Below are 25,926 nucleotides of genomic sequence, written 5' to 3'. Positions count from 1 at the left end.
TAATATTTGCTTATAACACATTTATCTTTGAATATTCTAATGAGAAATCCCCTCACCTCTCATCTTCTTTATTCTTCGCAGACACCATCCATCTTCGAGTACTTGAATCCTCCCCGGTTGGCACAGCCATTGGAAGTGTAAAAGCAATAGATGCAGACACTGGGAAAAATGCTGAAGTCGAATACCGAATTATTGATGGTGATGGGACTGATATGTTTGACATCATAACTGAGAAGGACACACAGGAAGGCATCATAACTGTGAAAAAGGTGCACAGCATCAATATAAATAAACATCCAACTGTTTAGAAAATAGAGATTCCAATATGTACTATCCACTTATGCATTATCCATTATCCATTAAAAAATCTCACTATCATGTTTAAATGTAATTCATAGTGTGCTTGAGTCTGAGGAACATAAAGCCAAAGATCTCCTTGAGATTTTACAAAATTTATAAGGCAAATTAATATGTGTGATTATATTTTTGAGCTATATTAATAAAAGCCCTCCATAATAACATTGTTTTCCTTAAAAAAAAACAAAAACAAAAACAATTAATAGCTAATAATGGCAATATGTCACCACAGTTGGAGGCATAAAAAGTACCATACCATCTATCCAGATGTATGAAGCAATAATTAGAACTGCAAATAAAAAGAGACAGCATGGATTGGAAGATAATTGAATTGTTCACATTTTCCCTTCTGCTACATAAATTAAAGCTTCCCACTAACATACGCTTCTTGATATAGTTTAAAGGTAAAGTTTTTTTGTCGTAAAGTCAGTACCATCATTCTAAGAAAAAAATAAGATGCAGTAAAATTTAGGTCCTAATGAAATATCTTGAGTGTTCTATATGCATAAAGTCACCACTAGAGCCCTGGTTATCACAAAACTAACCTAAGATTCTATATTAGTCTTCAAAATTTTATAAAGTTTATGTGGTGCCAAGAGTCTGTTAAACTGATGGAAAACATCACAACATAAATTTAAAAAGATAAACGAATTTTTTGCTTAGAAAAAAATAGCAGTAGCCAACACCTTAGCACACACACATGAACACACAAACACACAATTCATCAGCCCATTTTTTTGTAGTGGGTCACAACTTTACATTTTAATCTTTTCCAATTTTTCCAAGATTTCAAGTCTCAATTTTCTATGTTCTGAAATATCATACATTGAATACATAAAAAGTAAAAACTGTATCTTATTGATATGTAAATAAATTATTTTTATCCTTTTTATTTATTTACAGTTAATGAACAACTTGAGTTAAGAAACTCAATCAGACTTTAAAAATCATACTGTTACTCAGAAGAAACATATAATCTAATTTCCCTAAATCTAATTTAATAATTTATTTACTTTTTTTATATAGCCACTTGACTATGAAAGCCGAAGACTTTATACTCTGAAGGTTGAAGCAGAAAATACCCATGTGGATCCACGTTTTTATTACCTAGGACCATTTAAAGATACGACAATTGTGAAAATTTCTATAGAAGATGTGGATGAACCTCCTATTTTCAGCAGATCCTCCTATTTGTTTGAAGTTCATGAAGATATTGAAGTGGGCACAATCATTGGTACTGTAATGGCAAGGGACCCAGATTCTACTTCTAGCCCCATTAGGTAATTATGCCTGTGTTTAAGATGAAAAGAAAAAGTGTTGAAGTAACAAAATTCTATTTAAAGCATTTAATGTACTGAAAGATAAGAAGGTCTCTCAAAAAGTTGTACATAAATTTGGTGTTTAAAGTAGTCTCTGTTTGGGACAGGGCATGCACAAGATTCATAGTCTGCTTCAGTTCTAATCATGAAACTTGCTTGATATCATCTGCTTGTCTCTTTAAGATATTTGTACCCATGGTACAGAGAAAAAACACTTTCACCTACAAATTTAAAATATAGTCAAATCACTTTATTTGTGCTTTCAGTTTCTTAAATAATATGTGAGCTTGAGAGGCATTTTAACAGTTAAAATGAATATAATTATAACAGTGTTACCATTTGGTAACATTATGGTTTTTGAAACTCCCCTATACTCCTGCCATCAAAGAGGAAAGGGTTTTTTGTTGTTTTGGCTTTATCAAAAATATTCGAAACATTCCAGAAAGATAAGAGTAATTTGTTTTTGTTTTTTTTTTTTTTTTTTTTTGCTTTTCTTTCTTATGTCAGCCTGAGATGTGATAAATGCCTAAAAATGTGAAAGACTCAAAGTTTTCACTATTTCTTGAATTGTATCTATTGTTATATTATTTTAAAGAAATACAGATATCTGTATACAATACTCAGCATCAAAACGACTGCTCATTTTAAACTCTTGGTTCAGCATGTATTTTGGATTTCATTTGTTTCACTCAGCAGGATAATTTTGGTTGCCCCTTATTCCATGTGGACCAGACAAACAAACAAAAAACAATAAAAAATACAGGCTAACAGACTAACTATGTAGGAGAAACTGGGTCATAATGATGCCTCCTAGGAAATGACTTCCCTAACTGAGCAGATATAGGTGCTAGGTGCCTGTATTAGTTCATTAGCGCTGCCGTAACAAGGTATCACAGACTGGATGGCTTAAACAACAAAATCTTAGTTCTCACAGTTCTGGTAGCTAGAAGTTCAACATCAAAGTGTCAGCAGGGTTGATTTCTTCCGAGGCCTCTTCTCGGCCTGTAGATGGTTGTCTTCTCTCTGTGCCTGTCTATGTCCAAATCTGCTCTTCCTATAAGGACAGTATCATATTAGATTAAGGGTTACCCTACCCTAATGCTCTCATTTTAACTTTAACTACCTCTTTAAAGGCCCTGTCTTCTAATACAGCCACATATGAAGGTTGAGAGGCATAGACTCCCCAAAACTCGGCCCATAACAGTGCCATTTTCTCAGATTTGGTTAATTATGTTATGATTATATGAGAGCACTGGGGGAAGAGTTTTATGAGAGGGAAATAGCAGGCAAAAGATGAAAAGAGAGATGTAGGAAATTAAGTATTAAAAAAAAAACTCAGAAAAGTTCAAAATGGTGCAAATCTTTCATGGAAGTGAATAAAGGAAAAATACTTTAGGAAAGATATACTCGGGCAAGAGCATGAATGCCTAAGAGATCTGGACTTACTATGTATATTAAGGAGAACTGCTTAAGGTTTATGAGCAAGAAGGTGCCATAATCAGAAGGCTACTTCAGGTCTATTATCTGTCAGTAACACATAGTTTATGATTAGGTGCTAAACATAAACCTCAGTAGCAGAAGAGGTTGTTCACACTAGAAGCACATCTCTGTACATCAGAGGCTTGAATAAATTCTTGGAACAGAGAAGAATTTGTCACAATTTAGTGTTTTTATATTGATAGTGTGAAGGGCATCTTTGTATTTCTCTCATAGACTATCTTTTGTTTCTCCTGTCACAAGTAAAAATTGGATTCCTCCTGATTATAACTGATTTCATGGAATTTTGTAATGTGCTTTCTGGCAGCAGAAAAAAGCTGAGCAGTATATAACTAAATACAACAAAGAAAACAAATATAAATATTACTTATTCTATAATTTGTTATGATTGCATCAACACACATAGGTATATATGTGCACTCAAAGCTGATCTCTAGTTATTTGTGCAAGTGCAAAAAAGACAACATGATCATTTTAAAAACCAGAATTCCTAATACAATTAGAGGTTGGTGCTCACTACTCATAATATAAATGACTAAATACTCTAAAGTTCCATGTTTTCTGTACCTAGACTTTAATATTACTTATGTTACATGTATTGAACTTATTAACTAGTCAACATCTAATGTAGAGTTTAAGACTTGTAATATTTGCTTATAACACATTTATCTTTGAATATTCTAATGAGAAATCCCCTCACCTCTCATCTTCTTTATTCTTCGCAGACACCATCCATCTTCGAGTACTTGAATCCTCCCCGGTTGGCACAGCCATTGGAAGTGTAAAAGCAATAGATGCAGACACTGGGAAAAATGCTGAAGTCGAATACCGAATTATTGATGGTGATGGGACTGATATGTTTGACATCATAACTGAGAAGGACACACAGGAAGGCATCATAACTGTGAAAAAGGTGCACAGCATCAATATAAATAAACATCCAACTGTTTAGAAAATAGAGATTCCAATATGTACTATCCACTTATGCATTATCCATTATCCATTAAAAAATCTCACTATCATGTTTAAATGTAATTCATAGTGTGCTTGAGTCTGAGGAACATAAAGCCAAAGATCTCCTTGAGATTTTACAAAATTTATAAGGCAAATTAATATGTGTGATTATATTTTTGAGCTATATTAATAAAAGCCCTCCATAATAACATTGTTTTCCTTAAAAAAAAACAAAAACAAAAACAATTAATAGCTAATAATGGCAATATGTCACCACAGTTGGAGGCATAAAAAGTACCATACCATCTATCCAGATGTATGAAGCAATAATTAGAACTGCAAATAAAAAGAGACAGCATGGATTGGAAGATAATTGAATTGTTCACATTTTCCCTTCTGCTACATAAATTAAAGCTTCCCACTAACATACGCTTCTTGATATAGTTTAAAGGTAAAGTTTTTTTGTCGTAAAGTCAGTACCATCATTCTAAGAAAAAAATAAGATGCAGTAAAATTTAGGTCCTAATGAAATATCTTGAGTGTTCTATATGCATAAAGTCACCACTAGAGCCCTGGTTATCACAAAACTAACCTAAGATTCTATATTAGTCTTCAAAATTTTATAAAGTTTATGTGGTGCCAAGAGTCTGTTAAACTGATGGAAAACATCACAACATAAATTTAAAAAGATAAACGAATTTTTTGCTTAGAAAAAAATAGCAGTAGCCAACACCTTAGCACACACACATGAACACACAAACACACAATTCATCAGCCCATTTTTTTGTAGTGGGTCACAACTTTACATTTTAATCTTTTCCAATTTTTCCAAGATTTCAAGTCTCAATTTTCTATGTTCTGAAATATCATACATTGAATACATAAAAAGTAAAAACTGTATCTTATTGATATGTAAATAAATTATTTTTATCCTTTTTATTTATTTACAGTTAATGAACAACTTGAGTTAAGAAACTCAATCAGACTTTAAAAATCATACTGTTACTCAGAAGAAACATATAATCTAATTTCCCTAAATCTAATTTAATAATTTATTTACTTTTTTTATATAGCCACTTGACTATGAAAGCCGAAGACTTTATACTCTGAAGGTTGAAGCAGAAAATACCCATGTGGATCCACGTTTTTATTACCTAGGACCATTTAAAGATACAACAATTGTGAAAATTTCTATAGAAGATGTGGATGAACCTCCTATTTTCAGCAGATCCTCCTATTTGTTTGAAGTTCATGAAGATATTGAAGTGGGCACAATCATTGGTACTGTAATGGCAAGGGACCCAGATTCTACTTCTAGCCCCATTAGGTAATTATGCCTGTGTTTAAGATGAAAAGAAAAAGTGTTGAAGTAACAAAATTCTATTTAAAGCATTTAATGTACTGAAAGATAAGAAGGTCTCTCAAAAAGTTGTACGTAAATTTGGTGTTTAAAGTAGTCTCTGTTTGGGACAGGGCATGCACAAGATTCATAGTCTGCTTCAGTTCTAATCATGAAACTTGCTTGATATCATCTGCTTGTCTCTTTAAGATATTTGTACCCATGGTACAGAGAAAAAACACTTTCACCTACAAATTTAAAATATAGTCAAATCACTTTATTTGTGCTTTCAGTTTCTTAAATAATATGTGAGCTTGAGAGGCATTTTAACAGTTAAAATGAATATAATTATAACAGTGTTACCATTTGGTAACATTATGGTTTTTGAAACTCCCCTATACTCCTGCCATCAAAGAGGAAAGGGTTTTTTGTTGTTTTGGCTTTATCAAAAATATTCGAAACATTCCAGAAAGATAAGAGTAATTTGTTTTTGTTTTTGTTTTGTTTTTTTTTTTTTTTGCTTTTCTTTCTTATGTCAGCCTGAGATGTGATAAATGCCTAAAAATGTGAAAGACTCAAAGTTTTCACTATTTCTTGAATTGTATCTATTGTTATATTATTTTAAAGAAATACAGATATCTGTATACAATACTCAGCATCAAAACGACTGCTCATTTTAAACTCTTGGTTCAGCATGTATTTTGGATTTCATTTGTTTCACTCAGCAGGATAATTTTGGTTGCCCCTTATTCCATGTGGACCAGTCAAGTAGGAATTCAAATAGTTGTGCAGTTGCTAATTGCACTCTTCTCTGACATCTCAGTATGTGACACTGAAATCTAGAAAACCTCTAATTTCATGTGCCATGTGACTCTAGCTTGACTTAAAGTTAAAAATTCTATAGGTTCTGCTATATCTTTAATATTTTAGATATATATTATTTTATATATATTAAAGTCACATTATGTATATATTAAAATTACTATTTGATTTATATAATTTTACCTAAATATTTTCTTATATTCTCATACAGTATCACAGGTTACATATTAGCAATAGAAATCTATATGTGGTAATCACGTTTAGTTCCCATCTGCCAGCATCACTTCACCATAAACGCCCCTTCCCCAATCTATTTATCTTCATTGAAACTGCTACATTCTTTTTTCCCTTTGAAGCTTTTAAATAACCAATATGTACTTTGAATTTTCCTCATTAAATACTTACCCAGAATTTTATTGGCATAGTTCCAACCAACTTTAACAGGCCGTGCTCTGTGTTCCTGATTTTAAAATGGTCATTTTAATAATGATATATAATATTTTTAAAAAGAGTTCAATTTAAATCTAATCTCATTGTTAAGTGGCAACAAAAGTATTTCTCCACACAATGAAATAGATTTTGCATCCTCTTACAGACTGATGATTATTTTATGTCAAAATATGGCTGTGGATTTTGAAACAAAAAATAAAATATTTAATCAGAATGCAAGTCTAATGACCAGAAGGAAATAATTCACTTATGAATAACATGCAATAGAATTAATAACTTCATTGATTATTAGTGACAGAGTCTATACCATGAAAGTTATTGAATACTTGAATTTATGTTGCCTATGTAGAAAATGCAAATGAATTTTCTTGGATGTTACTCTTAATACATTACGGAGGTGACAACAATATATTTTTTCATAGAATTAAAGTATCTTCATTAAAGCCATTTATTTATGAGATGAATAATACCAGGCCTTTATAAATTGTTAATGTCATATATTGTGGGTTTTAATGCAATAATCAAAAGAATTTATTTAAAATGTGTGTTCTGGAAGTGATGTTAAAAAGGAAAATGAAAGTTAACAAACATAAATTGCCAATGGATAATTGAAAAATATAATTATATGAAGTTTGAACAAGAACCAGGGTCTCTGTATCTTCAAGATAATTTCATGTAATCCACTAAATGTTTTCATTGTTTCTTTAAACTAAACTACAAGAAACAGCTAAGACAAAACACACATAAAATGGATTTGACAAACACAATAATGCTTTATATTGATTAGTATATTGAAACTTCATGTCATATTTCTACAAAAATAAGGTACCTATCATTTGCCAAAATGGCAAAGAATCTAGTCACTCAAGGAGTTCTCAGTCTGTTAGGGAAAAAGATTCAATATGAGAAATAATAGTTTTCGAGTGCCTACTAGACTCCAAATAAGATGCTTGGTATTTTCATGTTTGACTTTGAGTTAGAGATGTGAGATGACATGAATTTCTAATGCAACATAGTATATGGCAGAGATGAGAGGTACAAGGTACTTTATGATAGACAAATAGTTTCTACTTCAGGTAATCATGGAATACTCCAAGGAAGTGGTAAAATTTATGTTAAGTCTTTCAGAAGTAAAAGAATTTTGTCAGCTTGGGTTAGAATTTGTGAATTATTGCAGATATAGAGGTACAATCTTTTACTTTATTTGTGAATGGTAATATGTGTCTCTTAATTACAAAACTGAATTTATATTGTGTTAATAGAAAGAACTTGAGTCGGTTAAAGAAATTTATAAATCACTGGTACATTCTTTTTAGAACTGATTTAAAATAAAAATTTAAAATAAGCAGTCCTCAAAAGTAAAATCCCATTAGTTGTATTGACATGTTAAATTGTTCTTCTAATTCAGTTTATTCAAAAGAAGACACAAGGATCATAAATTTCAATTGATTTTTGTAAACTTTATACAAGTTTGGAACACTAAAGAGAAGAGAGTTTTATGGCATCTCTTTTTTTTATTTTGTATTATTACTCATAAAACATAATTTTAAATAATATTTCATCTGTTTTTCCTCAAAATAAATGACAATTGTGCTTAAAAAAAGATATACCATAACTGAATATTACTCCTGGTCTTGTAATTTTAGTTTTGCTTTGTTTTCTCTAATTTTTTAATATGGAGCATTATGTATAACTTGCAGATTTTGCTTGCTAACTCCAGAAGTATAAAACATTGTAAGCCACTACATTTGTGAAGTAGCAGGAACCTATTTTAAACCTCGGCTGACAAATCTCAAAATAATGGGATTTATCGAAGTGCATCAACCTGATTGATAAACCAGGCATTAGGCTCTAGAATGATGTCCAATACAACACCTTTAATCAATTAGCAGCATAATTGCTTTATCTATATAAATACACTGACTTAATTTGATACAAATATATAAAAACTTCTCTCCCAAACTTTTATATTTTAAAAGCACCTCTGGTTAAAACGTATACAGTTTATAACGATACATTTGATTAAGAAACTGAAACTGCATATATATCATACCAAGAAGCCAGTAAACACCATTGTAATTCGGTTACCTACTACTCTGAGGAAACTAATGTTTCCTATTTTCTCACTAAGAAAAAGACTTTGCTTCTGGGAATATGTTGTATTAGATACTTTCTGTAATTCCTCAAGGGAATGCTCAGTTACTAGGTAGAGTCAGTTGATAATGTAACCACATGTAATGCCAACTATTTTGTGAAAAAAAATACATCAAGGCTATATAATATGGAAAGAGATAATGATTTAATAACAAATATTCGGAAGACTAAAATTTGAATGCATGCATTCTAGATTAGTACTATATACATTCCTGAAATTATGATATATCCCTACATGTGTGTCTTCGCATTTTAACATTTTATCCTGCAAACCATCAATAACACTGCCATGTATTTTTCTTCGCCTTCTATGTTCAGATTTTCCTTGGATCGCCATACTGACCTTGACAGGATCTTTAACATACATTCTGGAAATGGATCCCTTTATACATCAAAGCCACTTGACCGTGAACTATCTCAATGGCACAATCTTACCATTATAGCTGCTGAAATCAGTAAGATGAATTTTATGTGTATAACATTTAACATATATTTTTAGGTTTTATTTTATATTAAAAGTAATTCCTTTTCATTGTATACGTGATTTATAATTTTAATCTAAGTTTTTAAAAAACTTCTCAACACCTATAATTTTTAATACTTTTTATATATAGTAAGTGATAGCTCTAGATAGAGATAAATGTACATTTTACATTAATAAAAAATCTAGAATTGGGTACTAAAGACGTTCTAGTTTGGGAAAAGAGAAATAAATTTGTTTCATGGACACTATGAATAAGAATCTATGCTAAATGTTGGGTGTATATCACTTAATTTTAAAAACATATAGGTACATACTATTACTTTTTACAAACAAGAAAACCAAAGTAATTGTAATAATAGTTAATATTAAACACTCTTTTCCAGATATTAGTCTAAGAATTTTAAATTAATTTTTCCCTACTAATATTTTTGACCTTATTTGACAGAGAAGGAAATAAGATTCCAAGAGTTTTGGTAACTTGCCCAAAATCACAGTGCCAGAAGTAGTAAAACTGGGATTTGGAACCAGTCATTGTGTTTCTAGATCCAATACTGAATTGTACACATAATTTACCAGATTTCATCCAACTAGTAGCAGGCAGAGCCAGGATTCAAAACCACATCTGTCTCTACTAGTAAAAGTTCTTGCTTGTGTATAGGATTTTCTACATAATTTGCGGAGCCCATTTTAAATTTAAATTGAAAATGTCAGGCCTTTTGCTAAAAACGATTAAGAAATATTAACATGGCCACAGCAGAGTGTTAAAACAAGTTTGTGGTCCTTCTCAGTGTGAGGCCCTGTATAGTTGTGCATGCCCATGAAGCCAGCCCTGTCCACATATCCAAACCTGCTCATGGTTTCTGATTCCTGTACTATATATGTGGAGCAGAGTAGCTCTTTAACTGTTTTAAAAAGAAATGTTAATTAGGGACTGAATCATGGTGAAAAACGAAACCTATAAATTCCAGATCTGAAATACTAACCTGAATCCACAAACACGTATCAAGGTCAAGGTTATTTGAAGTATCCATTTCAGGATTTGAGAAGCAGATCATTGGGGCTGAATACCAGAGTCTCAGAAAGATGGAACTAGTCTAGACGGATGATCAGCACAAAATTCAAAGCTTCAAGATAAAGTACATTCAGCTTTCTCCTTAAATCAGGCTTTGAAATATGGAATAACATGATGCTCCAAATGGTTCAGTGTTCCTATCCTGAGTTGTAAATGGCTGTGCCTTTTAAGGCTAACAGAAGATATTTTTGTTTTTAGTTTTTCTTTTAAAGAAAACTTTTATTTCTCTATCTGTCCCCACATCACCATGATTAGAAGTGCCCAACAGGATTCAATCTGGTCACTTCAGAATCATGGTTGTTTGTTTTCTCTCTTGATTCAAGATCCTTATTCAAGGCCAGTGAGCTAGAAACTGCATTTTCCATTTCAGATACTCGGAGAAATTTAACTTCTAAAGCTAGTAGAAGTAATTACGATTCTGTAAAAAGCCAGGCCAATTACATTCTTCTTTTTCAAAACTAAACCTGTTTCTTGCCCTTAAATGAATCAGTCTATGGAGTAGCTGCTGAGAATGTCTGTCTGCCAAACCACAAGCAGTCAGGGGTCCATTTTGCTGTTCCAAGTATTAAAAGGAATGAGGGTAAGAGGAGAATGGCATACAGGAAATAGTTTTTACTAGATTTTAAACACTGGGTTTATGGCAAATGTGTCATACACTAAACACTAAGCAGGCAGGACACAACGACATATAAATACACTTCCTAACCAATATGTTTCCAGGCCCTGCCTCTAACTGTTTAATTCTACATCCTACAGCAGTATATCACACCATATGGCACATGCTACTTCAGATAATTATTTAGTGCATTATACCATGAAAAACTTCTTTTTCTTTTTTAAAAAATGTTTTTAAATGCTATGTGAAGAATAAAAAATCTCAAATTAATGACATAGTCAGGGATTATAGGATACATCATTGTAAAAACCAGTAAATTTCTCTAATTACATCTGAAAATTTAACTGTAATTATTGCAGTACATTCTGAAGACAGTTGAGCAAAGTTTATGACTGAAAGATTCCATTACCTATACCTAGTTTCTTATTAGTGGAAATTCTTGCCATAAGATAGAAAATATACATCTTTCTAAAGCCTGAAATTTCTAGATAATAATTTAATTTCATCTTCTGGGAGGCATGGAAAGCCTGTGGATACATAGGTACAGATTCCTCTTCTGCTGTACATTTTAAGATCCTTTACCACTGATATATTCTTGCTACAACAGCGTTTGCCTTGATGACCCTGAGAGAGACTCAGGTGATAAATATATGCCAGCTGCTATTCAGTACAATGCTTCCTTGGAATGCTTTATGTTTTTATTTATATGTAGACTGTAGCATCTGCCAGTAAAAAAGATCAGTGCAAGTACTGTTTTTTGAATAGGTGACTCTAGGCCTGATGCTTTACAAAGCACATTAATCCCTGTGGATTTAGTTTTTGATTTGAAGAGCCTTGAGTTATTTGTAAAGAGGCTGGAGAATCTCTACGTATTGTTAGAGAAGAGACTGACAGTGCAATTTTTTAGATATGAAACATTTCTGTCTCTCTTCACTCTGTGGCATAGTTAGAAAGTAAATTGCTACCCACAAAAGAGCTATTTTTATTTCAAAACTTTATATTGAAAGAAAATATGTTGCTTATGTCCACTAAATATATAAGTAGGTTAAAGAGCATGTTCCAGAAAATATAGAAGAATAATACCTTCCCACTCTTCTACATAGCAGCAAGTAACTTTAGATGATTGATGGTTCATTCGTAGGCAGACCCTGTGCCTCCGGATATTAGTAAATGGTCCACAAGTAAGAGAGGTGGCAAAATAGTAGAATGCCATTTTTCTCCTCTCCACTTTTCTCAAAATGTACTTCTCTTCAGACCCACATGAATTGTAGGAAAGCTAGTTTTTATTGTGTGGATGCTTTGTGTGGAGAAAGAGCATACACTCTTAAGTAACGTAAGGAAATGAAGAAGATATGGCTGTCGATAAAGACGATCTTAATAATAATGCTCAACACATATTGGGTACTTACCAACAAACTGATACTTTGATAGGAAGTTTTCATGCATTAAATTTAATTTTTCAAATAACTATAAGATTAGAAGTTCGATTTTGATGCACATTGAGTAAACTGAGGCATTAGAGAGATGGAGTAAATTGGCCAGTCATATCGTGAATGAGTGATGGATGTGGGAATCAAAGCAGCTCTGTGTGACCCCAGGGTCTGAACTTTTTAATCACCTAACACACTAAGAAGTGAAATATATGTAGCAATACATTAGAAAATATGAAACCAGAACCTGAAAACTGAATTCATACGGGTTAAGAAGACTGAGGTACAACTGAAGTGTTACAGAGGGAAGGCATTTGAAAGTTTCTGTTGAAAAGAAGAAAAGGTAAATAGACTTCAAAATGGATTTAGAATTCTGTCTGCCTGTCTTCATACTACTTCAGCCTTGAAAATGTCTCTGCTGAATAATCAGTTCTTACACATTATTTTTGAAAAGTGCTGATTTCGTTATTTTAGTAACATTATAATTACATGGAGAGCAAGGAGGAGAAAGAAATTCTTTTGAGTAGTGACATATTCCCTATTTGCACCTGACAATATTTTTTACCCTTGTATCTAAAAAATTATTTAGATAAAATTAGAAAGTCAGATATATTCCACAAGGGTAAACAATATTACTCATAACCCATGTTGGTAGAGACCATTTAATAAGATTCCTACTGTCCCTCAGCTCATCTGCTCTTTGTTTGTTTTGCTTTGTTTTTAGCTAATTATCTTCTTTCTCTTTTTATATTCATCTTCAGCTTGTGTTTGCCAAAGTTTACACAGAATTTTAACTATATCCAAAGATTGAGGTTTTGATATCATGAAGGCTGACGAATATAACCTGAATTTAAGATGTCAAAACACTCTCACATATTAGTACAAGATCCTAGAAAAATCCACAGTGGATATAATGTAAATATGACTAATACTAGGTTGTTACCCAAGACTAAGCTAAATAGACATTTATATTTTAAAATTCTATTTACAGTTGAAACAATTTTTAAATGCATGTTTTTATGGGAAAACTTTGATGCTCTTGATTTCATCATTTGTAGCAAAAAAAAATTATACTTATTATACTGTTAAACTGATTTTGTTATGCAAAATTGAGCCTGGATGGTTGAAATGATACCAGTAACAATTATATTAATGAGACATTTCATTGTAAATTTCTATTCAATTTGTATAATTAGTAGCTACATATTAAAATTTCCAAAAAGAAAGTTGAGAGTAGCTGTTGGGATACCTTTGTGATAAAAGTGGTCAGCGGTTAGGTTGTAATATAACAAACTACCACTTAGAAGCTAACGATCTTGAGCAAGTTACTAATTTATTTAAAACTACTTTTTTATCTAAAAAAATCAATAAAGATTAAGCAATATAATGATGTATAACAAAGATTTAATAAATATTTGTTCTTATTTTATGCATTTGTTCTTATTTTATGCATTTGAGTTCACAATACAGTGAACTCAATTACACTGTATTGTGCTTTTAAAAAGATTTTCCAAAATAATAATAGTACTCTAGAGCCCAATAATAACTGAATTCGTGACTACTTAATTAGGCTCTTAGTAATTTTCTTTATTGCATTTGCTCATTATGTTAGTAGAAGAAATGTGATGTTTATTTGTATGTGAGCATTTAATATCCACGAGATGCTTATACAAACTAAATCTGGTAGAAACTCTAAAATTTTCCTTTCTCTTTTCTAGACAACCCCAAAGAGATGACACGTGTGGCTGTTTTTGTGAGAATTTTGGATGTTAATGACAATGCTCCACAATTTGCTGTGTTTTATGACACTTTTGTTTGTGAAAATGCCAGACCAGGACAGGTGAGTACTTGTAGGATTTGAAAGCATGGGAAGATTTTAATGGCGTGGTTAAATTTTCTTTTCCCAATCTTAAGAGGAATGAGCAAACAGAGATAAAAACACCCATAAAGTCTTAACAGTAATAGATATAAAAACAAACAAACTCTGATGTTTTTAAGATTGAAAATGTTTTAAATTACAGTATAAGAAGTTTCATATTTCTTTTGTAAAGTCCTAACGTAATTATAAGATTTTATTGTTGTCACAAAAGTTAAGGTATAAGAATAAATAACTTTACATTTATAAACTTTCGAAAACAAATAAACAAAAAAAACAAAGAAAAAACCCCTGCTGTGTCATTAGATAAATATTGATAACTGCTAGAGATATGAGAAATAAAAGTTAGAAAAAACAAACAATACATGGGATCAGCAAAACATTCCATCAGTATTTCAATATACGCAAACAGATTTCGAAGCAGGGCTGGAGAATTTGCTCTTTACATTTATACATTTATTTCCTCATTGTAGCAACACATAAAGTGCTTAATGACTTAGTGTTCTCCTTTAAAATATTCTTTCTATATCAGCTTTATTTATAACTCTTTAAGTCTTTTCCTCAGTGGACTCATTTTGTTGTTTGAAAAGCTCCAGCGTATATGGCTGAAAGAAATGTTCTTAATTGGTTTGAGTGCTATCTTCACAGAATGAAGCCGCCTGTTATAAATAATAATTAGGAATCAAATTTGTTTTATTAAAGAAAGAGGAGCCACCATAAAACTGTATGGTGTTTTGACATCATTTGATGCTCTTTATAAACATCAATGTCATTGTTACATTTTTATGCAAATTACAATGTGAAATAGCTCAGATTCTTCCTTCTGAAGATTGTAACAGGAATTCAATAGCCTGTCTATTGTTTGAAATGGTAAAACTGTTGCAGTTGGACTCATTTTTTTATTTGAAAATGTTATGGAAATGTTTAATTTGGAATATTTAAGTGACTTAGCTACTTCCGACCTACTTCTTAATGAAACTTCTTAGTGTGTGCCCTAAAAATACCGTTCCAAATAGTCGTCTGCCTGCCAGGCTCAGCATGATATAAGTTGAAGCTTTTTCTCTAAAAGATAAATTACCCACTTTGCAACTGCTGCATACATTGCTCCCTCTATGATTTTTCTATCTGATTTTCAAGAGATATCTTTTCAGACCATTTGAGTCATTATAAATACTGAATTTCAAAAGTATTCAAAATACACAAAATAAGGGATTCCTTTTTTTTTTTAACTTTATCTAGCTCAGTAACTTTATATTTTACAGTCTTTTAAAAATTAGTTGACATATTAAAGGAAAATATAATCAAATCAAAGCTGATTTTAATTTTTAAAAAGTAGTTAGCAATTATTTTTAATAAGACCAGTTTGTTAGGTGTCATTTTGGTCTCATCGGCTGAAAAATGGTTGCTTAAACTAACCTGTTATATACTCAATAATGGAATTCTAGGTTATGACATCCTGGCAGGAAAAATCAAAGCAATTTGGTAAAGTCCTTCCCTGAGCCTTTCTCGAAATTCATTTGTTAACTCTGTCTTGTCTTCCCCTCAGGAAGCAAGAGCTTGGTCAGGTCTTCTGGGTGTGCTTTAGTTATTTATAGAGTATTTCAATCTACCCAATACTTCTCCAAATTACGTGTTCTTTAAGAGTAGCATTTAGAACAACTCTATGAGAAATAATTCTATTCATTTGGTGCGTGGACAAAATGAGAAGACAGAAATAAAGCTAATTGCCACCCCCAACTCATTATTTGCCTATTCCCTGCTGTAAAAATAGGAGACTTTCCTCCTTGGAAAGGATGCAACTTACAATAATATGGTATTAATAGTTCCCTCTTGTGCCTGAACTAGGCCACTTGACTCTCCTTTTTTTTTTTTCATCTCGGAGAGAGTCAGGGGACCTTGGGAGATGGAAGAAGAGAGGACTGGCTGGCTTTCTTTTCTTCCATTTTCCCTCACACATGCACCATGCCTTCAGTAAATAAAATGTATTTTAAATTTTTTAATTTCTATGGGAAGGAAATAGCATTTCAGTCTCATAGGAGATTTCCCTGAGTCTGTCTCCTCAGAGAAGACTGCTGCTTATGTTTAAACATCCACGGGTATCTAAAGTCCACACACTTCTCAAACCCAAAATATCCCTTTACATATTTTCCTTTGAACAGTGATGTTACTTCCTCAGCAACTGAAGAAGGATTCTTTTTATCAGAATAAAGGGAATTTTTTTCATCAGCAGAAACTATTAGTCTTCTCGCTAAAAAAAAAAAAAAAAAAGTAAAACTTAGTGAATGGTTTAACTTTAAACATCTTAAATTCCATTCATCATCCCAAACTCTATTATAATATACTCACTGAAACACCACTCAAGTTGATTTAAGATTATTCAAGAAAAGCCCAGTGGAAAATATCAACAAATTTTTTAACCGCTAAGGAGATAAAATATAAATGACTTATATGTGTCTATTTTTCATATGCTCAAAATAAATACTGGACATCACTAGTTTATCTTTTTTGCCTAATTGTGGTAACTTCTTTTTTTGGAAATGGGCCAAAATAAATTTGTCTCCAGCAGAAATAAAATAGTGAGTGCTTACATAGAGACACAAAGGTATGGTTTATCTCCTTGTAGCCAACTTCTGATTTCTATTGTAACTCTTTATGGTAATATACCAAATCAAAATACTGTGATTTTTTAATGTATGACTGGAAAAGGAAAGGAAGACTAGATTGAAAAGTAAATGCTGGTTATGAGGAAGTTGGACACTAGAAGCCAAGTTATGTCCTGAAGGAAAAAAATACATTGTGAAAAGAAGTAAATGCCTCGATCCACAATAGAGAATTCTTGGGATCACAAAAATATGTTGTAATGTGATATAGATTTCCGACGTGTGATTCTATTTTGTTTGTATTGTTAATATGAGCTTGACTTATTCACTCTATAACATTTAATGAAAATATATCAGTGAACCATTGATTTTGAAATCTACAATGCTACCATTTTTAATTAAAATAATACATTTTAATTGAGAATTTCTACATAAACCTTTAAACGTTCTTACGGATATATATAAAGATGTGGCCATTTTTTCTGAAGTGTAAAAATGAGCAGGAATTGTAAATTGTAATTACAGTTGCAAATGTATATTTATTATGAGACATTGTAGTTTTTCTTTTAAAAGATCATCATCTCTACTTTCACTTTTTATCATTTATATCTCTATATGTTAACGTATTAATCTTAATGATACATATAAACAAGAATTTCCATCAGTCTACTATCTTTCTTGATATGTTATCACATTTATATCATTTTTTCCTCTTCAATTTATTCTAACAAATCACTATTTAAAAATAAAATTTTTAGGCTGCTTGACAAACACATCAGTCGAGAAATATTTTTGTAATTGAATCAATACCTCTTAAAGGAAATTAGTTAACATTATTTTAACATTTTGTTTAATTTTTTTATATATGTACCGTCTTTTGGATAAGCCATTAGCCATGAATTCTTGCTTTTATTTAATCTTAAATTACCACTAACATTTCACAATGTAGTTATTATATTTTAAAATGTATTTTTAAAATTTTTCAAAATTAAAAATTTTTTAGCTGCCTATTTCTAGATAATAAACATTTATCTTTGTTTGTTGCAATTATATTTCTTGTATCATTTTGAAATAAATGGTTAGGGTTATTTAATTAAATAAGGAGTGCCTCAAACTTACCGCATTGTTATTTTTATAAGACACTTTAAAAGAAAAATAATTTAATACAGAATAGTTAAAATAATTTGTTTTTTAATTATTTTACATCATGTTTTAAACTTAAACTTCCTTTTTAAATCAACAAAATGTCAGTAACAAATATTTTCATTCAAGTATATTTGACCATTTATATAGATATCAGTACACATTTTTAACTATTTCTGAAGCCCCCTTGCAAAATCAAAATATGCAAAAAATATGTAAAATATTATATATATAAGTTAACGACAAAGTAGGTATGTATGCAAAAAAGTACATAGCTATATTACGTATATATTTTATAATATCAATTAATCATATAACATGTTCAAATCAATAATCTGATTATAGTATAAGGTGTTAATATTTTTACTTTGTTACCAGATAGTTTCTTATATTGTTACCAGAAAATAATATAAAGAGTTATAAAATAAAATAACCCTTCTAATATAACCTTTTCTCATAATATGCATATGTTGAATTTAAAAATACATAATTGTATTGATGGTGCAAATGAAGTGAATTGTTACTGTTATAGTAGACAATAATGTTTGTCTTTTTTTAAGAAAAAGGTATGTATAGTATTGTCTATAAAATCTTTAGATTTTTTTGAGTAGTTTTCGCTTTTTTGATAAGGAGCAAAGCCTCAATCAAAATAATTTTCTAATTTTTCCTACATTATATAAACTTTTCCAGATCAGTGTTCAAATATATTTGAAATACACTACTCACTTCAAAAGCTTTATCTAAATTAACAAAACTGTAAAAAATATATTACCATTTATCATTTTGAAGGAATGGGTAATATTTAAGAGAAATTGAGATAGGCAAAAACAGAGACAGAGTAACACGCAGGGAGAGGGAGAATGAAAGAAATAGGGACTTTGTTAAAATCAAAGTAATAATAAAATAAATGGAATAACTCAAAGATAAATGCAGGTAGAAAAAATCAATTGCCTTTAAAATTTTTGAAATAAATTAGATATCAAAATTTACATGTTATAAGCAGATTATACCTATGGAATTTTGACAAATATATATTTTTCTCTTTTCTGCAGCTAATACAGACTATAAGTGCAGTAGATAAAGATGACCCTTTAGGCGGACAGAAATTTTTCTTCAGTTTAGCTGCTGTAAATCCAAACTTCACAGTACAGGATAATGAAGGTAAATTTCAGAACGTGTTCATTATGATTTAAGGTGACATCAATGAAACATTTTCTTTAAGATAACAATTGCCATTTACTTGATGTATTAATGTATTGATCTTTGTTAAAAATTGTGTTTCTGTTGGATATTTAATGAGATATTATGGCAATTTCTTGCTTGATAGGGTTTACTTTCTTGAATTTTAAAATAATCAAATATGTGAAAGAAATCTCTATATGGATCCTAATTAAAAGAATGAATCTCAAAAAACTTTCAAGGAAGGCTGGGAAAAAGCAGTTTTCTTAAGAAAAAGGGTAGAACAAAGAAGAGGGGTGAGAAGAAAGAGAAGTAGTATATCAACCCATGAAGGGACTGTACAAAAAGCATAGTTGCAAAGGCAAGATACACTATTCTCCTGTGTAATATATGAATTTTATAATGTCTCTGTGATCAAAAATACTAAAGCTGCATGTTTTGCATTCTCAAAAAAGGTAGAAACATATTTTAGAGAAAAAATATATGAAAATTGTTACTATTTTTAAAAAGTTGAACAGCTTTTTCTTTGAAAATAAGTATGGCAATTATTCTGGTCTAAATAAAAGTATGTAATTAGAGCTTTTCTCTCCTTCGTAAATTTATGTTAAACAATAGCATCAGCTAGTTTTCGTTATAAAGCATACTTGTTTTAGAGCAACTATAGATATTCTTAAAATAAATCTAACTGCTTTGGCATATTTATAGTTCCTTCCTAACAGTTGTGTGTATGCTGGCAGAGCCAGGTTGCTATATTACCTCTAGGTGGCTTTCAGAATATCAGAAAGTAGTTTAAGGTAATGGATAGTTTTATATTGAGCCAACTGTTACTTGAGATATATGATGTAGTAGGAACTTTGCACAAATCAGTCAAGGGAAGTGGATCTATAGGTAACACCTATAGATCTAAATTTGAATTTCTGAAGTGTCTATGTTTTCTCTCCCTCTGGACACCAAAAATAATTGTGATTGGAAAAATCAACATACAGTTGGCAGTTAAAATACAAAATGTTCAGTTACATTTGAATGTCAGGAAAACAAGCCATCATTTTCATTTGCTGAATCTGGCAACCTAAACACAGAACTTAGACTGGACAGCCTCAGTACTGAATTGACAATAGTCTACCTCTTTCTAATTGCATTTTAGTTTGCTTTATGTTCCTAATAAACTGAGCCCTAGATCCCAACCAAACCACCTCTCAATTTTAAAAAGTAATAGAGATTTGAAATAGTACATCTTACACAGCATTTCACAGTTACTGGAAAAACAACTCAAGGCTAGTCTTAATTTTTGACAAACAGTACCATTTTCCTATGTTAGAAAGAGTTTCTGATCCAAAAACTTCATCAAAACAATGTGTATGTCAAAACCACGGTGATCGAGATGAAACAAAATGATTCGAATAGAATGGTTAGTTTAAGATAAATCCTTATTTTGTTCTTCAATATATCAGTTATTGTAGGCAAAATTAAGATTTACGAACTCTTCAAACATTTAAAAAGTATAAGGCAAGGAAATTCTAAAAATACCCACATGCTTATAAATGTTTATTTTAGTGTAGGCTTAAGAATGGAAGAATTATATTGTAATACTTCTGGGAAGATAAGTCAATATTGTAAAATTATCAGGACACTGCATTTTATTTTTAAAATCTGGTTATGTACATCTTTTATTTTATTAATCCACTTTCATAGCTTATGTAGTTAATTGATATAGTAGAATTTAACTTCTCACTAATTATTTAAGAAAAGATTATTTTATGTTCAAACAACTATACCTGCGAGAAATTGTCAGTTTTTTCTCTCTTGTTTAATTTAGAAATTGGCTAACTCATTCTCACCCAGCTCTACAGGACTGACTAAACTAGGCTAAGTGCATTGGACAAATAGAGTAGGAAATTATCATCCAAGTATACAATGATTTTATTTTTTAATATGTATTGATTATAAAGGGCTAGAATAAATTTTTTTTATTAACCCACAACTTCCATTCACAGATCCTGGGTGAGTTAGATCAAATAAATATCAGTAGCAATCTACTAGGTAGTAAGATGCTGGCCTTTATTAGACCCCTGCTTCTTTCTGTGTGCCTATTATTCATTCCATATCAGCTGTCTTCCACCAATATTTTGAACTATATACATTTATTCATGTTCATGGGTAGAAATCAAAGTTCAGAAATATTAAGTAACTTGCTCACTATAGTTCATATATTGAGACTCATGAAGTTTCTGACTGCATTGATTTTTCAAGTACAATTACAATGAAAATTTACTCAATTATATTTTTTCATGAATATTGGATTAATGTGTTATATATGTGTGTAGACATGCATGTACATTTTTTCTTGCTAGGCATATTTGTTTTCTGAAAATTTTGAAAAACAGTATGCTATCTATGTAGTCTTGATAAATGATTGACTATTAAAAATTCACCATTTTGAAAATCTAATATATAAGCAATCATATTAGATTCCACAAACTAATTTATCTTATCTATATTTTAATTATATTGTATACATTTTATAGGAAAATTTATATCAATTTTTATATTTTGCATAAACATCGCTTTATGTGTATGTTAAAACCACGGTGATCAGGATGAGACAGAGGCACTGTTCCAAGCTATTTGTAATAATTTAAAATTTATTTTAGATAACACAGCCAGAATTTTAACTAGAAAAAATGGATTCAACAGACATGAAATAAGTACCTACCTGTTGCCTGTCGTGATATCAGACAACGATTACCCAATTCAGAGCAGCACGGGCACGCTGACCATCCGAGTGTGCGCTTGCGATAGCCAAGGCAACATGCAGTCCTGCAGCGCGGAAGCGCTGCTGCTCCCTGCGGGCCTCAGCACAGGGGCCTTGATCGCCATTCTCCTCTGCATCATCATTCTGTTGGGTAAGGAATGTCAGAGCAAGTAAGATTATTCCCTAGATTGCTTACTTTGATGTGTTAGTAAATAAGGACTGTTGCTATTAAAATACCTCCTCCCAAACTACCCTTGATGTTTCAGATAGACGTAAATTAACTATGGAATGTCGTTTATATTAAAATATTTTATCTGACTCGATAAAATAAAACCTTCCTTTTATAAATAATGAAATTGAAAGTCAGAAATAGTCAACACATTTTTCAAGGTTACGCAATTTCTGAGTGGCTGAAACAAGGCAAGACACTTTGCAGTTAGTCACTGTATATATAGCTTTTCAGTAAATCTAAAGTTTGTTTCCACATATTTTATGGCTGGATGGAAGCCGCACTATCTTACTCTTTTCTGAAATAATTTTAAAAAGGTCCTTTACTTGGTTGACTTGTCCTTAAAACAATGATACTTGATTTTATAACCTAGAGCAAATTGCTTTTTAATTGCCTTTGAAATAAGAATCAGGTTAAATTTACTCTCTAGTTGCATTATCTTAAAATTACTGTGAATATTCTTATGACCCTAATCCAAAAAACACTGTATCTAACATTTTAAGAAGCAGTGAAATGAACTTGGATTTTGGAGCTCACCTTTGTAAGTTTTATTACTTTCATTATTAGAAACTTTTTTTTTGTTGAGTAAGATCATTTGGTTGATAAACCATCTGAGGTTTAAAATTTTTATATCAGAAGTTTATATGTGTGTATGAATACATAAATTTAGGGAAAAAATGTCATATTTTCTCCAAAATTGAAACTTTCTTATATGTTGCATTAAAAAAAAGTCTCATTGCACTCTTGCATAATAAGCTTAAAGGCAAGTGATCTGACCATTCTATATTAATAAAAGATAAAACATAACTTAATACTACTTCACAGAATAATTGTCAGCTTGAGCTGCTATAACACAGTACCAGAGACACGTAGCGTAAACCACAGAAATTTATTTCTCAAAGTTCTGGACGCCAGGAAGTGCAAAATCAAGGCACTGGCCGTTCTGTGTTAGCTGAAGGCATACTTCCAAATGGCTGTCTTCTGTTGTTTCCTCACATGGCAGAAAACAACCATCTCCGCTGTGTCCCTTTTTATAAGAGCACCCATTCCATTCATGAAGGCGCTTCCTCGGTGACCAATTACCTCCCAAAGACTTAACCTCCAAATCCCATCATGCTGAGGATTTAGGTTTTCACATATGAGTTTTGAGGGGATACATTCAATTCTTAACAATAATAAATCCCATATTGTTTAAATGTTTATTCTAAAGAGACTAAATATAGATATTTCTTCATACATATACCTGGTAAGATATTTTACCTCCCTTTCCTCATCTAATATAATACACATCTGTTTCTCATAATTGTCATTTTAAAGGATCATGACCAAAATGTATGAGGATCATGAAGGAAGGTGGGAAATTAATATGACCAGGTGGAATTTGATATTAATTTTTTTCTATTTCTTTTGCTGTTACCATTATTGAGATCAAAGTTGCTATTGTTATTGATAACTTGTCATGGAAATAAGGAAATATCCTTTCTGAGCGATACATATTTTTACCTGTGGATCTATACCTGTTTAAGATGTATCTAGCCAAGGTTCATACGTGGTTTTTGCAGTCAGTTTCATGTAGTAATTTGAATTCACTCTGCTATCATGTGATCCAACAATTATTTTTGATCTCATGCATGATATATATTTATATGGAAAACTTCTAAACTAATAACATCTAAACAATATGGTCTCCCCCCTTCACCCCAGTAATTAAAGCCTTTTAACAATGTAAGAAAAAAATATATATCTAAATCCATCAGCAAAGCTATTTAAATAAAAACTCATACTTCATATTTTGTGAAGAATGCTGCCTTTTAAATATTTAATAAGGATGTGAAAAACATGGGCATATTTTTGCCCTTCTTAATTATTATACTTGAACCTGAATTCAATTTGTGTCTATTTGTTAATAAATACCCTATGTCGCTATGTAATGCAAAGTATGATTACTATTTGTATAATCAGGAACAATCTTTAAACACTTAGAAAAATAGATTAAGTCACTGGATTTGAGAAATATCCCACATTGCTTTAAAAATAAACATACTATTTTTAATCTCTAACATCCTAGCGAAATCCTTCAACAAAAATGGTGGAAGTACAAAATTAATCTTAAATACTAACCTGTCCGGGAAAACCTATTGCTTAAACTCTATAGCATTTCTACTCATCATGTAGATGGTGTTTTAGGTGGACCTTTAATGTGTCTTTTTTTTTTTTTTTTTTCCTAAGTGATAGTAGTACTGTTTGCAGCTCTGAAAAGACAGCGGAAAAAAGAGCCTCTGATCTTGTCCAAAGAGGATATCAGAGACAACATTGTCAGCTATAACGACGAAGGTGGCGGAGAGGAGGACACCCAGGCCTTTGACATCGGCACCTTGCGGAATCCTGCAGCTATCGAGGAAAAAAAGCTCCGGCGAGATATTATTCCGGAAACTTTATTCATACCTCGGAGGACTCCTACAGCCCCAGATAACACGGATGTGCGGGATTTCATTAACGAAAGGCTAAAAGAGCATGATCTGGATCCCACCGCACCACCCTACGACTCCCTCGCAACCTATGCCTACGAAGGAACCGATTCCATTGCGGAATCTCTGAGTTCGTTAGAATCAGGTACCACCGACGGAGACCAAAACTATGATTACCTCCGGGAATGGGGCCCTCGGTTCAATAAGCTGGCGGAAATGTATGGGGGCGGGGAAAGTGACAAAGACTCTTAACCTAGGATACATATTCTGTCGGAACAAGAGGAAGTAACTTTACCTACGCCGTCTCCACTTCACAATATTTGGTCTTCAGGAGAATTTTCCTGCCACTCAGCACAATTTTTTTCCCTTTTACTTTTAAATTTGTTCATTAATTACATTAATTCTTTCCTGTAGGATGTCTCATGGAATAAATATGACATTTTATTTAATCACTTCCAAGAGCCAAAGCTATGGAAATTCAGAGTTGTCCATTTTAGGAAATAAAAGATAATTTCAGAAACACGAACAGGATAGTTCTCCCTTAAGTAACCTCACAAACAAGCCGCTTCTGTTAGATACATGTCTTGCCCTTGCAAATGAAGCTTTTAAAAAAAAAAGTGAATAAAAATTTTAAGGTATATCCTGTTCTGTACATTAAATTTTAAAAAATGTACATGTGGTGTTAGTAGATGTGATATGCAACCTGGTATACAAAACGTTTGTGCAATTTCATTTCATCAAATTCTATCTGCTAATGTTTTATATTTATATTTTTGTATTTATTTTTAAAAAATAAACCAGTTTTTACAACTACCTTGTCTCTAGCTTCTTTTTTTTTCTCTAGGAAGGAAAAGATTTTTTTTATCCATTAAATATCTTGGTACAAAATTATATTGAATGCTGGTAAGAACACAAAGTCATTGTAATTACTGCTGATGGGTCTAATCAAATGATTTAGGTAAAAATTATTTTTCGATTGAGTTTTGTTATGCTGTGACATGTGAACAACTCATCACATTAAAAGGAACATTAATCTATAGACCACTTAAAAACTTGCCATTTAAGCAAATCTAAAACATGGCCATCCTTATGCTAACTATCCCAAAACACTAGCAATGCAGTAATTTTTTCTTCATATTTACCAAAATAATATCTGATAGAATAAAACATTTTCTTATTTTTGTA

At 31.4% G+C, this 25,926-nt stretch overlaps 1 protein-coding gene across 2 annotated transcripts in view; it reads left to right on the top strand.

The window, feature by feature from the left end:
• Positions 1–25,554, top strand: part of CDH10 (cadherin 10) — a 143,909-nt gene extending 118,355 nt beyond the window's left edge. Inside the window, exons 6-12 of one of the 2 annotated variants that reach the window (XM_011356439.2) lie at positions 82–269; positions 1,384–1,637; positions 9,211–9,347; positions 14,213–14,334; positions 19,166–19,274; positions 21,944–22,195; positions 24,503–25,554. In XM_011356439.2, the coding sequence (XP_011354741.1) occupies positions 82–269; positions 1,384–1,637; positions 9,211–9,347; positions 14,213–14,334; positions 19,166–19,274; positions 21,944–22,195; positions 24,503–24,993 (1,553 nt within the window). In that variant the 3' untranslated portion in view covers positions 24,994–25,554. Of the gene's footprint in view, positions 1–81; positions 270–1,383; positions 1,638–5,309; positions 5,455–9,210; positions 9,348–14,212; positions 14,335–19,165; positions 19,275–21,943; positions 22,196–24,502 lie in introns of those variants that run through there. The other variant, XM_023528490.1, reaches the window with a different exon arrangement.
• Positions 25,555–25,926: the final 372 nt, after the last annotated feature.

The sequence above is a fragment of the Pteropus vampyrus genome, unplaced genomic scaffold (genome assembly GCF_000151845.1).
Source record: "Pteropus vampyrus isolate Shadow unplaced genomic scaffold, Pvam_2.0 Scaffold27, whole genome shotgun sequence".
Taxonomy (NCBI): domain Eukaryota; kingdom Metazoa; phylum Chordata; class Mammalia; order Chiroptera; family Pteropodidae; genus Pteropus; species Pteropus vampyrus.
This window is presented reverse-complemented; position numbering and strand designations above follow the sequence as displayed.